The sequence below is a fragment of the Heterocephalus glaber genome, unplaced genomic scaffold, assembly GCF_053883595.1.
Source record: "Heterocephalus glaber isolate CG9 unplaced genomic scaffold, H.glaber_assembly_v1.0 deba00001118, whole genome shotgun sequence".
Taxonomy (NCBI): domain Eukaryota; kingdom Metazoa; phylum Chordata; class Mammalia; order Rodentia; family Bathyergidae; genus Heterocephalus; species Heterocephalus glaber.
The window spans coordinates 1,090,516-1,103,088 of record NW_028258196.1 but is presented as its reverse complement, the minus strand read 5'-3'; the positions used below and the strand labels follow the sequence as shown (position 1 = coordinate 1,103,088).

General features: G+C 43.5%; 1 protein-coding gene across 6 annotated transcripts in view; it reads right to left on the bottom strand.

Annotated features, from left to right (window-relative positions):
- Positions 1–1,072: 1,072 nt before the first annotated feature.
- Tmem260 (transmembrane protein 260) overlaps positions 1,073–12,573 on the bottom strand; it is a 57,584-nt gene continuing 46,083 nt past the window's right edge. For 3 of the 6 annotated variants that reach the window (XM_004871082.3, XM_021249194.2, XM_087210142.1), the window contains 4 exons: positions 10,556–10,732; positions 8,935–8,988; positions 7,030–7,120; positions 1,073–3,280 (listed from right to left, as the gene is read on the bottom strand). In XM_004871082.3, the coding sequence (XP_004871139.1) occupies positions 3,011–3,280; positions 7,030–7,120; positions 8,935–8,988; positions 10,556–10,732 (592 nt within the window). In that variant the 3' untranslated portion in view covers positions 1,073–3,010. The other 3 variants (XM_021249195.2, XM_021249196.2, XM_021249197.2) reach the window with 3 other exon arrangements.

Genomic DNA, 12,573 nt, shown 5'->3' with positions numbered 1-12,573 from the left:
TGACTTCGAGTTATCTGAAGGGTAACATAACAATAACCTTAAAACTCAAAATGGGCTTTAGTCAAATATCATAAAAGCTAAATATCATGGCTCCATCATTAGAAAACACTAAGAATGTAGGCAGAAATAGAATTTCATAATTTCTATTTTAAGTTTTTCAAAATGGTACACTAGTAATTGATTCCTTTATATTTTGGTTGCATGAAATGGGTCCTTTTAAAAAACAAAGTAAAAAGAACAGTCAGGCAAACCCAGCTGGGGTCGCTGGGCAGTGCTGAAGCCACAGTGGCCTCTCCTCACCCTTGGTATCAGCAGCCCAGTGCCAGGGCAGCAGGCATTGTGGCATGTGGGAAGGCAGACCGTTCTGCTGGCTCCCACTTGCTGGCTCCCACAAGGCCAAAGTCCAGGCAGAAGTTGGCCTTGTGGGGTTCCTGTCATGCTGCCAACCCACAGCCCTCCAGGGACACTGCTTGGGGGACACAGGCCAGATCCCACGTGAGAAGTCATCTCCACATCCTCTTCATCAGCAGGTTCAATGAAAGAATTCCCTTCGATTAGATCTTATGGTGTCATGCTCTATGCAAGAGAAAGGGGGAAAAGCAACTTACTTAGTATCACACAAGAGAAAGGAAAGGGTTCTTCAAAACAGTTAATATGGGAACGAAGCCCAACACCTGCACCTCTCAGCTCAGCTTACTAAGTTTCATTTGCCAATGATTTTTTGAAATTTAAATATAATTATGATCCTATACTTTGGACTTTGTATCACTGTTTTCTCAAAGAGAGTGGCCCTGAACCACTGCCACTCAAATCCATAATAATCCACATACCATTTGACAAGTCAGTACTCTAAGCAGAGACCCACATTGAAAAAGATGTCCTCAAAAAGAGGCATTCATTGCCATTCTTAAGGCTTTGACTAGGAAATATTACCATTAATAAGGTGCCTCAAATACCACGTATGTGTACTCAGATGAATACTCACACACAGGTGTAGATGTGCAGAAACAAACACGGTCTGCTCACACAGACATGCAATCTCTTTTCTGAACCAATAAAGACAACATGCTACTAAGGAGCATTTGCATTTTATTGCCCTTTCTCCTCCCAGAAAAGTGAAAAATCATACTCTTACATAATTTCTTTCAAATGGATAAACTTAGACAATTTATCAACGCTTCCTTAAATTTTTACACCACACTGAACTCCAACAGGTTTTTGTTTTAAGGTAACCCAGGTTTTGGGTTTTTCCCTGTGGAGAAGTTACTTTCAAGTCAGTGAAAGTTCTTGGCCCATGATTAAAAGTCTTTGCCAATTAGTACTCAACAACTTCAATTCATTTTTTCTGGTTCAAGATGAGTAGGAGCCTAATAAGGCTGTGATAAAAGGGCAAAAGGCACTGAGAGCCAAAAGCGGATTAATGAGCTCCTCCATTTATTTGTCTTCCTAACAGCTGAACTGTTACAACTATTGACACTCTTCAAAAGGTTCCGCTCTGAACCCTGTCCAGGCGCTGCAGGCTCCAATGGACATCTTCAAATGCAGAGGATGGAGGGGCAAGAGCTTCCCCTGTGTGATGCCAAAACCAACAAAGCCCCATGGATCAGGTAATGAAACTTCAGCTTTTCCCTCTTTGAGATTTATTTACTGGCAGCTGACAAGGGGCAAATTCAGCTCGAATTGTGCAGTCAAGGCCTGTCAAGCTTTTAGGGGCGCCCTTGTCTTGAAGCACCTTCATGACTGGCATTTCGCTCAAAAGCCCTCGGCACTGGTCCTTAACAGCTTATGACATCACAAAGGACACTCCAGACAGATGCCTACATGGCATCCTGCAGCATTTTAAAAGAGAATTAGTGGTTTTAATTATGGTCGTAGTATGAAAGGGAACCATGCAAGCTCTGCAGGAGACCTTTGATCAGACCCTTTTGCTAGTACAATGCCACGGAACTGTGACTATTCCTGGTAAGGGGCCTTTTCTTGCTGAATGACTCACCAGTGATCTTTGAATGCAGACAAGCTTCTAGCCCTCCCTCTTCATTAGTGAGCATTTCTATACAGGGGCCTATATAGTGCCTGCAGTCTAGGAGCCACACAATTGGGGGGAAAGAATCCCTACAGATTCAGGCCTCTACTTAGGAAGTACTGAAGGACTCTGAGTGACTTTATTCATTAAAACAGGTTGCTATTAATTAACTGTCATAATAAATAAAGAACGATTATTTGCATTTCTTCCTAGGTTCTCTTTAGTAATAGGTATAAAAGATGCTTGTAACAGAAATGAATTTATTGAACACCCCTCCTGTCCTCATGCACTTCTTCTGCATTTGGGCAGCAGGAACCTACTAATTGTTGGGTCTAGATTTGTGAGTCCAAATAGAAATAAAATATAAAATTAATTAAGTAAATATGAAATGCTTTTCACTCGCCAGTTTAGGCACCAAATTAGCTTTTCTTTTAGTGAATGCAGAGAACCATCTGAGACAATACAACTCAAACTTTTCCACAATATTACCTGCTTGGTGTGTAGCTTGCAGTGTGACATACACAACAACGACAGTTCCTTTTTTTCAAAAAAGGAATTTTAAACATGAAGCATAACATTATTCATTTTAAAAAAACTATTTTACTTTCAGGAAACAAAATGTCTTTGGTATGAAAATTTTAAGAATTTAACCTATATAATTGATACCAATAAGCATGGTCCTTAAAAGGTTCATGGTCAATATTTTAAATAAATGAAAATAGCGCATTCTCTTCTAGAGTTTAATCAAGCAGAGTCATCTGATGAAAGACTGTGGCAGTAGGAAGATGTCTTTTCTAAAGCCTCTCATGGAAATACTAATATGGTAACAAGCGGTAAACAGAATTTTGCATAAATACAAACATTGATTAGGCAGTACTGCTGTACCAGGATACTTATATCTGGGTAATAACTTAGTTTGCAGTTTCTTTTCTTGGAAGAAAAACTTTTGGACTTCAGGATTTTGGAAGCTGAATGAAAGCAGGTTTTTCACATTTTGCTGTCTCTGACATTTTTAATATTTCTCAGACTTTGCAGTTTTTTTCTCAGGTCCTTGAGAGCAGCTAAAATATCAGCGAGCTGTGGATCATTCTGTGCTTTCTGAGTGTAGAGATGAAAATGTCTGATGGTTTCAGACAACAGGACTTCGGCATCTGCATCTCTCTCCTGAAAGTGCAGCATCCTCTCACAGGCGATGGCATAGTTTTTGTGCCAATTCACTGGGTGTTCCTTTTGTAAATAGACAATCTCCTTATAAAGCTGGAAAACAGCAAAAATGTTGGTATTCCATTGTTATCCCTTGACTTAAAAAGAAAACAGAAAACACAGAGAAATTGACAGCACAAGAAAAAAAATCCAAGCAGCCTACAGTAAAAATCTAATCGTTGCTAGGCCATGCAGAAAATGCAGGATGTTACTGTAATTATTACAGTAGCAGGAGGCAAATATGCTTCATCTAAAAGCGCTTCTGGGGTTTTCGGGTGCTGCGGGAGGAACTGACACACACTGTGTCAGGGCAAAATGCTCTTCCTCCAGAAAGATGTTCTGGGAAAAGGATTTAGTTCTAACTTGTGGAAAGCTATTTACTCAACAGGCAGAGAGGCTGAAACTCTAAATTTAGCTGCTGGAGAAAAAAAGTAGCTTCCTTTAGAAGACTGTGTGGCAAAAGAACTGGAAGAAATTTAAATTTTGTCCCACGTTATTTCCATGAATTTCTCTTGGCATTAAAGACAATAGGAGTGACAACAACAGAACAATCCCAACCACCCCATCCTGGAGGAGGCTGGAAAAACAAGGTGAAAAGCACCCTTAACCCAAAATACTGTAAATCTTCACCACAGTCTACAGTTTACAATTTTGAGAGTTAAAACTTTGCTATATTTCAGAATTTTGATTTTCCCACATCAGACAGTATTAACTGGATACAATTAGAATTTTCAGTATTGAGGAAAGGAAATACCTGAAAATTTAATGTGTAAACAAAAAGCAGAGGAAAATCACAAAATGAAGCATTACGTTTGCTTCTTTGAGAATGTCACAGCCTTCGTGGCGACCATCAAGTCAGAGCTGGATTCCCAGGAATATTCCAGAACCTCTCAACAAGGCAGGGTAGTGATACTTTCAATGGGACCCGGGTTTTTGAGTTAGAATTAGGTTGCAACATTGTTAATTTGAAAGGGACCAACTGCATTATCTACTTCCGCAGCTCCTACTCCAGAGCAGACAAATGTACACTGATTTCAAGAGTGTCTTTGTCAAAAACTCCACAATCCATGTTGAGACATCATTTCCATAGTTAATAAGCCTTTGCCTTCAAGCTGCCTTTTAAAGCAACTTCTGTAGTTAATCTAAGTTTTATAAAATATGAAAAAATCACCATGTACTTTGTCAGGTCAGCGTAAGCCCTCTAACCCTCTTGGTAAAACACACAGTCTCTCTACCCAGCCTTCCTACTCTGTCTTCTCCCTGCATCCTGAGCTTCCCTCTGAGGAGGAGGGATATGCAGCGCACAGCAGGTGCCGACACCAGGTAGGCTCTCAAAGTCCGCAGAGGCAGCACTTCCAGGAGTGTTTCCCTGAGTGCTCAAGAAACCCAGAGGCTCACTGTGACCCATCCACTGCAGTCGCAGGCATCAGAACATTCTGTGGCTTGGGCAGCATTAGCTAATTCTGGGTGGCCTGTTAAGCCACACGTGCTGAATCTTGAGAAGCCAATCACTTCTTGTTGTGTGGAGCGCTATCTCCTCCTTTGTGTGTGTTACTACAGTACTGGTCTTAGAGGGCGGCCTTCCATTCGTTCGGGACATCCTTACCTGACCCAGTGTTTCCCAAGGAGCTGGCTACTGCTTGCTTCCCTTCTATCTCGGAACTTAATATTACCTGAACTTAATGCCTTGTATAAGCTACTAAGTGGGATAATAGGAAAAATATCCTTTGTACCTAGCAAGAATGTTCTTGAGGAATCAGCACTGGGGTGGGTCTGTGTTGACCCATCAAGTAATTGGCCACAATTTGCTTGTAAATACAATCACATAACTGGAGACAGGCGAGGAGACGCCTACAGTGCGTGTGCATGGAGAAGGGCAAAGCTCACTGCTCACAGGGACCACAGATGCACAGGGGAGCCTCAGCACGGCCTAACAACCAGCATGGAAGACCTCACTAACGAGAACATGAAATATCAGTGAGTCCCAAACAAAGACTGCTTGTGACATAGAACTACATAGGCATAGAGCTACAAGGCATTAGAGATGAATAGGAAATGAGAGATGACCAGGATGTGAGATCTAATATTTTAAAGTTCAATGTCCATTTTTAAAAAAGAAAAAATCAAGGCTTCCAAAGGTTAAGTGACTCATAGTTGACAACACGTGGCGGAATGGCCAGAGAACCTGGCCCTGGCCCTGCCAGGCCCCAATCCGAAGGCCATGCCCACCACACTCAGGACTCCTGTCTGCCCTCCCATGGGATGCGCCTGTGGCTTCCTCCGTATGGACGGCCTGCTCTCGGTCTCTGGCTTCCTGGCTCCGCCATCTGTCTGGTGAGCTCCTTCTGGTCATTCAGACGACAGCCCAGTGACATCTCCTGCCCAGCTGGCTCAGCCCAGCTCTGCTCCCCCAGCCCTCTGCACTCATAAGCCTGCACTATCAATGAGGACTCAGCCTCCTGGCTCCCTGTCTAGCTTGCTACCTTTTTGAGGGCAGGAATAAGGCCAGCTGTCTCCAGCACAATCTGTGTTATGGAACAGCTATGCAGTAAGGGCTCTGTGAGTGGTGAATAAATGAATAAAGTCAATGATCAGAGTTCAGGAGTAGAATCAGTCAACTATTTAGACCCCACGCTGTTCTGACTCAGCCCTAAGCAAATGCCCGGAGAGACACATGGCAGTCCAGAGACAGCAGCAGTACCCGTGGTTCACACACACAGTTCTGGACTCTGTGTCCATGGGCCTTGCCAGGGTATCTGTTTACTGCACAGCAGACTCCAAGCCTGCCTGCAGGAGTTGAAGAGCCCAGTGCTGCAGATGACAGAGGCAGAGACTTGGGGGAGAAGTACAGCAGCGAGGCTCTGGCCCATGTGCCCATTTCCCAGTGGGGACAGATCTGGAGAAGGCCTCAGGGTGACTGCATTTGGAAGGTTTGTTCAGCTTCCTGGGGCCAGTTAGGAGGGAGCATCTCTCCATGACCTCTTTACTCAGGAAATCTCAACTAGCTGTGGCCCTCTCATTTCAAGTACAGCCAGGATCAGGACTTCTGCATAGAGGGTAACTTGCCAGAACTTTTAAACTTTTTAAATAAAGCCATTATATTAGTTTCCTGTTGCTGCTGTAACAAATGACCACAAACATAGTGGCTTGAAGCAACATACATTTATTATCTGTACTTCTGGCAGTGAGAAGCCATAAAATCAGCAGAGCTGTGTCTGCCGGGAGGCTCTGTGGAGACTATTTCCTTAGTCTGGCCAACCTCCAGAGGCAGCTGCACTCCCCAACCCACCGCCACACCTCCGCCTCCAGCGCCTCGGGGTGATGCATCCCATCTCCGCTCACTCTCACCCCCTTCCTTCCTTGCCCAGGCCGCTGTTAGACTTCACGTCCACCTGGATAATCAAGACAATTTCCCATTGTAAGACCCTCAGCTTAATCAAATCTACCAAGTCCCCACTGCCATGTAAGGAAACAGCTACAAGTTCTGGAGTTTAGGACACAGACATCCTGCAGAGGGACGGTATTGTGTCTACTACAGCCATTTACTTTAGACACTGTGATCATATGGAACATTTTCCCTTATATACTGCTTTACAATGTCCAAACGAAGCTGGAAGCAAAGAATAAAAAACTGTTACACAGGGCCGGGGATATAACTCCGTGGCATCGTGCCTGCCTGGCAAGTACAAGGTCCTGAGTTTGATCCCTGGTACCGAAAACAAAACTGTTGTACACCCTTCCCATCCCAAACAATCACTGCCATCTCCCCACCAAATACCCATCTTTATAAAAGAATAACATACGTTATATGCATGAGCGTAGAGCTGAGCTTTCACATCTGAAGGCACATTCACAGTTTCTGCCAGGTTGAAGATAAAAAACGGTGTCTTCATCCTGGGGTGGGAGTGGGGCCTCGCATTACAGTCATTGTCACCCATTTCACATTCAGGGCTAACTGCTCGGACATGGCGTGTACAAAACCCTCTACTGTATCATTTTTCATTCGCTCATATTCTTAGAAACTTATTCTAAACCACCAGCAACTCCGTTCCCCAAAGACACTGCATTCATACTTACTATCAAATCTGTCAGGAAGAAAGTCTACATACATCACTGCTATGTCACACTGGCCTCTTCCAGCTGTACATTGTGGTTATGCCAGGGCAGGCGGCAGGGGGGTGTGCTGGGTCTGTCGGACGGCCCTGGAGGTGCTGCCACAGCAGCTCATGCCACGAGTGTGCCTAGTTCTGGAAAGACGGCTGGGCTCTTTGACTACACGAACTCATCCAAGTTGTATTCAGCACACCAATTACATCAATACCTGCCTAAATAAAGACCTGCATTCTTCTTTTATGTGATTTTTGCTCGGCTTTCCTGCAGTCAGTCACAGTGAAGAACGGTGTAAACATACAGCCTACCTCCACTTGGGTCTTCAGTGTCTGTCCCTGTAAGTAGACTGATAACTAGAAATGGGCCATTTCTGACTTTTTAATAAACACTGCACAAACTGTCCTGTGCTTATGTTTTTAACATTAGAGCTGTATTTCTTGACAGTTGGTTATGAGCCTCTTTAAACTTATGAAAGCCCTTTATACTGCAACTCAGTTCTTAGTGTAGTCCCTGGCACAAACTGGGCATCGGTACATTTTTGTAGATGGGGGCACACTGTCTGTACTACTTCGGACCTGTACATTCATGTTCAGGCCAAGGTCCGCTAGTGTAAGTTGTCTGGATTACTTAAAAACAGTAACAGGGAAAGGAGGGAAAGGGAAGCAGTGGCTGTCATTACACAGTGTTTTGTGCAGGACATAGTAAGCTTTTCCTGCCTGACAGGAAAGCACAGTGTCTTTCACACTAACAGTGAGACCTCTCTTACATGCCAGTGTGCTCTGTCAGACTCTGAGCTCCGTGAGGGCAGCAACTGTGTTCCAGCGACACGTGCAGCTCTGATGCACAGGATGCTGCCTGACCTTCAGGAAGTACAGTGGACTGACCCTTGACTTATGAACTCAATTCGTTCCTGAGCTCTGGCTGTAACTCAAGTTGGTCAGTGAAGGCTCAGGCTCCTCTACACAGCCTTCAGCGTCTCTCTCCTGTACACAGGCAGATCTCAGTGTCCTTAGAGAGACACTGGCCCAGGATTTCTCAGTTAACACCATACAGGAAAGAATGTTCATGTTCCTTCCAGAGCTCTTTAAGGGTTAAATCTGTATCTGAGACCATCTGGAAGCACAAGCAGCCAACATCTGGGTCTCAATTCAAGAGTTTGGTTTTAAGTTAAAACTAAAATTCTGGTCATAAGTCAAGTGATTCGTATGTCAGGCCGGTTGTTAACTTGAGAGTTCACTGTATTAAACAGGTGCCAGCTGAACAGCTACCAGCACATTCTAACAGAAGCAGGGTTGTAATGAAGTCTCACTCACTCATGCTGCTTTATGGGAAGCACTGTAGTTCAGTGTCTGCGAGCTTGGGTTCCAGCACAAGCAGCAAGCGGCCTTGGCCACGCACCCTGTCCCCTGAAGCATGCCGTTCTATACAGTGGGGGTCAGTAACCTCATGGGGCTTTAGGAGGACAAAACGAGACTATTCACATGCAATGGCTCAAAGGAAATAGCTGCTTATGTTGTTTTTATACTCTCAAAATGGAAAGCGCCAAGGCTGCTGCTCCGCTGTGTGTGAGTAGACTGATGCGTGCATAGAGAAGTTACCTTGCCTGCCACATCTCCTCATTGGCCACAGACTCCCAGGAAGATGGGTCAAACCTGCAGGGACAGGAGAGGCAGCACCTGTCAGCTCACCGCCGCGACATGAGACGCTTCAGTTTTACAAGACTGCTGACATGGGCTGCTGACAGTAACCCAACTAAAAACCAGTTCAATGGTAAGGAACTGAGGCTTCGAGGAAATGTGCTCCTGATCCGCATAACAGGCTCTGGAGCCTCACAGGAGCAAAGGACTGCTAGGAGAGGCTGGGGAGCTCTGGGGCTGCTGTCCTGCGAGCTGTGAGACTACAACAGGTGGCAGAGGTGAGGTGCAGGCCACCCTTGGGACCCAGCGGAGAGCCAGGGGATGAGCTACCAGAGGGTCACCCCTTGCCGGAGCCATCATGCTGCCGGAAGAAGGCTGTGCTGATTGGTCTTAATTAACACTCCCTTCAGCGCATGCTTATTGGATAGAAGGAAGACAGTGAGTGACACTGTGTATGTGGACCATTCACCAGCTATCTGGAGATGTCATCTGACTTTTCCTCACGCAAGCCACAGATGCTTCCACTCAGGCCTCACCACCTCACTCTGGCAGCTCCACACAGTGAGGTCTGTCTATGCTGATCAATACCTACATGGCATGGGTTCAGATGGTCTTGTCACTTGTTCTTAAACTGTATGCAATAAGTCAGTGGTGGCGAGCCTATGCCATGTGGGCTGCAGCGGGCATGCAGAGCCATCTCTGTCAGCACATGAGCCAAGTGTATGAGTTATTTTTTCTAAACCAAAAGCTCAGTATTCAGGTTTAATTGCAGTGTTGGCACTTTGTAATAAATAAGTGGGCTTTGCATTGCATTTTGGGTACTCAGTCTCTAAAAAGTTCATCATGACTGCAATAGGATATATAATCTTTAAATACAGTAATTCATAATTTAACAGATAATGGGCAATTTCTTTAGATGGTGACTTATTTTCCGTATGAGAGAGTAGAAATGCTAAAGGAACACTAATAATGTCCCCCAAAACATAACCAGGTTAATATCCAACAACTGTGAAAAATGGACCCAAACTCAATCTTTCCTACAGAAAAATGATTTGCATTTTTTTCTTTTGTCAGTGCTGGGGATTGAACCTAGGGCCTCATGTATGCTAGGCAAATAGGCAAGTATTTTACCACTGAGCTACACGCTCTGCGCATATCTGCCATTCTTGAAGGAAAAAAGCATGTAACAAGTTCATGCATGTGGACACTGTCTTGGGCCATCAAGTGCCTCTTCAACCTCGACTGCAGTAATAAATCCCTTCTAGTTTTAGGGTGATAAGATGTGGGGTGGGGCCAGGAGACAAAACAGCTTCAGAAGGCATGGACACAGCTGGGGTCGTGTGTGTGCCTGCTGTGGTATGCACTCGACACCACCTCTCCCCCTCTGCCTCCTGCCATCCTGTGAACAGGAGGAAGAGAGATGTGCTGTTTTTCTGTATTTGTTTTATGACACTTTGTAGGCAGCAAATCATTTTAATAATTCATAAAAATGCATGCAGAAACCATTAGATCTCAAAATGTAGCATTTTTTAGGTAAGCAAAAGTGCTATCTTCTGCTTAAAAATAGAACTGCTGTTCCTACCTCCCGTATTCTTCAGTCCAGTTATAGATATTTTTTGTGCGTTTAACCCACTCCTCGGGGTTGAATGCAATCTCCAGGGGAACTAACTTGTCACAGGACCCCCAAGGCCACAGTGAGTACGTCTTCCTCCAGGTTGGGTCACCTTCATGAATCCCTATGCAAACAAATGTGTCCTTCCTGTGGGAGGCAGAAAAAATATATCTTAACTTAAAATTCTACATATTTAATATAATTCATGAAAAGTCGCTTTTTACTCCTTAAACCCTGGTTACCAATAAACCATTTGGGAACAGGCTGGCTTATTTAAATCTTGCCCAAATAGGTTGTTTGAAATTTATTTTTGTGTAATAATGTTGCTTTTAGGGACTGAAGGGAAGCAAACAAACAGATGAAAAAAATCTTCCTCTCTGTAACATTAAAGAAATACTTAGAGACAGGCACTGTTACGAGAAAAACTGCTGTGGTATTGTCCCACATGGAAACAAACATTTTCTCTGATGCCTCTTTTTATTTTACAGGTGGAAATACTGAGATTCTTCTTTTGTATCCCTACTTAAAAGTAGTCTTTCCTTCCTCAAATTCCTATTACCCTTTGCTGCTTTTTTCAATGTTTTTGTCATTATTGTTTTGTACTTATTATTTGCATTTGTCCTAAGGAGGGCCCTCTATTCTTGAATTAACTCTGAATCCCACACAGGATGATGAATACCCAACACAGTAAATACTTGCTGGATAAAATTAATTAGATTAGAATAACTGCAAAAATTAGTAACAGATATGGTTAAACAAGCCTGATTCAGGAAAAATAACTGAATAGTTCTCTTCCAATTTGTAATTTTTTTTTTTTTTTTTTGGTACCTGGGATCAAACTCGGATTCCTGTGCTTTCGAGGCAGGCGGCAGAACCACCGAGCTAAATCCCTGGCCTCCAATTTGTAATTTATGACTTAGTTTTTACTATAGGAAAGAAAAGGGGGCATATGTAGGGAAATTGGTTAAAAGTAAAACACTTTGTAAAGTTTGAAAGAAAACACTTGTAGCTTAGATTTTAGATATTTTTCCCACTATTTATGGCCTCTAGGATTTTAGGAAAATCATTAAACTACTCATGTCTGGTCTCCTCATCTGTGAAATCAGTCTGGTAACTACTTTTCAGATCAAATGAAATGCTGGTATAAAGTACAGGGCTGAAACATGCAAAGTCTGGTTCTGGGAAAGGTGGAGGAAGCCTACTATCGCTCCCTTTGCATTCAACTATTGCTCTGGGAAGAAGCTCCTGGAAATGGTAGAAAAAAGACTGGGCATAGGACCAACATTAAAGTTCAATCAAATCAGCAGTGAATTATCATTTGTCTCCCTTCACTATTGCCTGTCCTATTCTCAAAGGACCAGATACCCAAAAGTACGTATCAAATGAGGATGAAAGAAACCTCCTGGGGTACTGGGGTAACCGGAAAAGAGAGCAATCAAGAAGGCGACCCTGCTTGTGTATGAACTCCTGGCTTACCTCTGAGCTAGGAGTTCTCTTGCTTTGCATGGATCTGATCCTCAATAGAGTTTGAAAAATTAACCACAGGGAAAACTACCACCCAGGTCTCAGACGAGACACTTGGTAGCACACACATGGCATTGATCCAAATATCACTGCAAATGTTTTTGAAAACTGGCAGTGGAGCCAGAATTCACAGAAGGTAGGCTAGAACTTGCAGCCTGAGATGGACCTAGCCAATGTTCTGCTAAACAAAAGCAAGCAAATAAAAAATAGATATCTTCTTGACATTTAAATAAGGCAGACATATTCAAAAGTCCAGGATAAAATCTAAAATTACTCAGCATATGAAGAAAATAGAAAGACATTTCAATTCCAAGTGAAAAGTCGGTAAAAGATATCGATTCCAAGATGACAGATGCTAGACTTGCCAAAGACTAGAAAAGCTATTAAAACCATGCACCAAGAAGTAAAGGCAAATACTCTTGAAATTAATGGGAAGACAGCAAACCTCAGCAAAGAAACAGAAG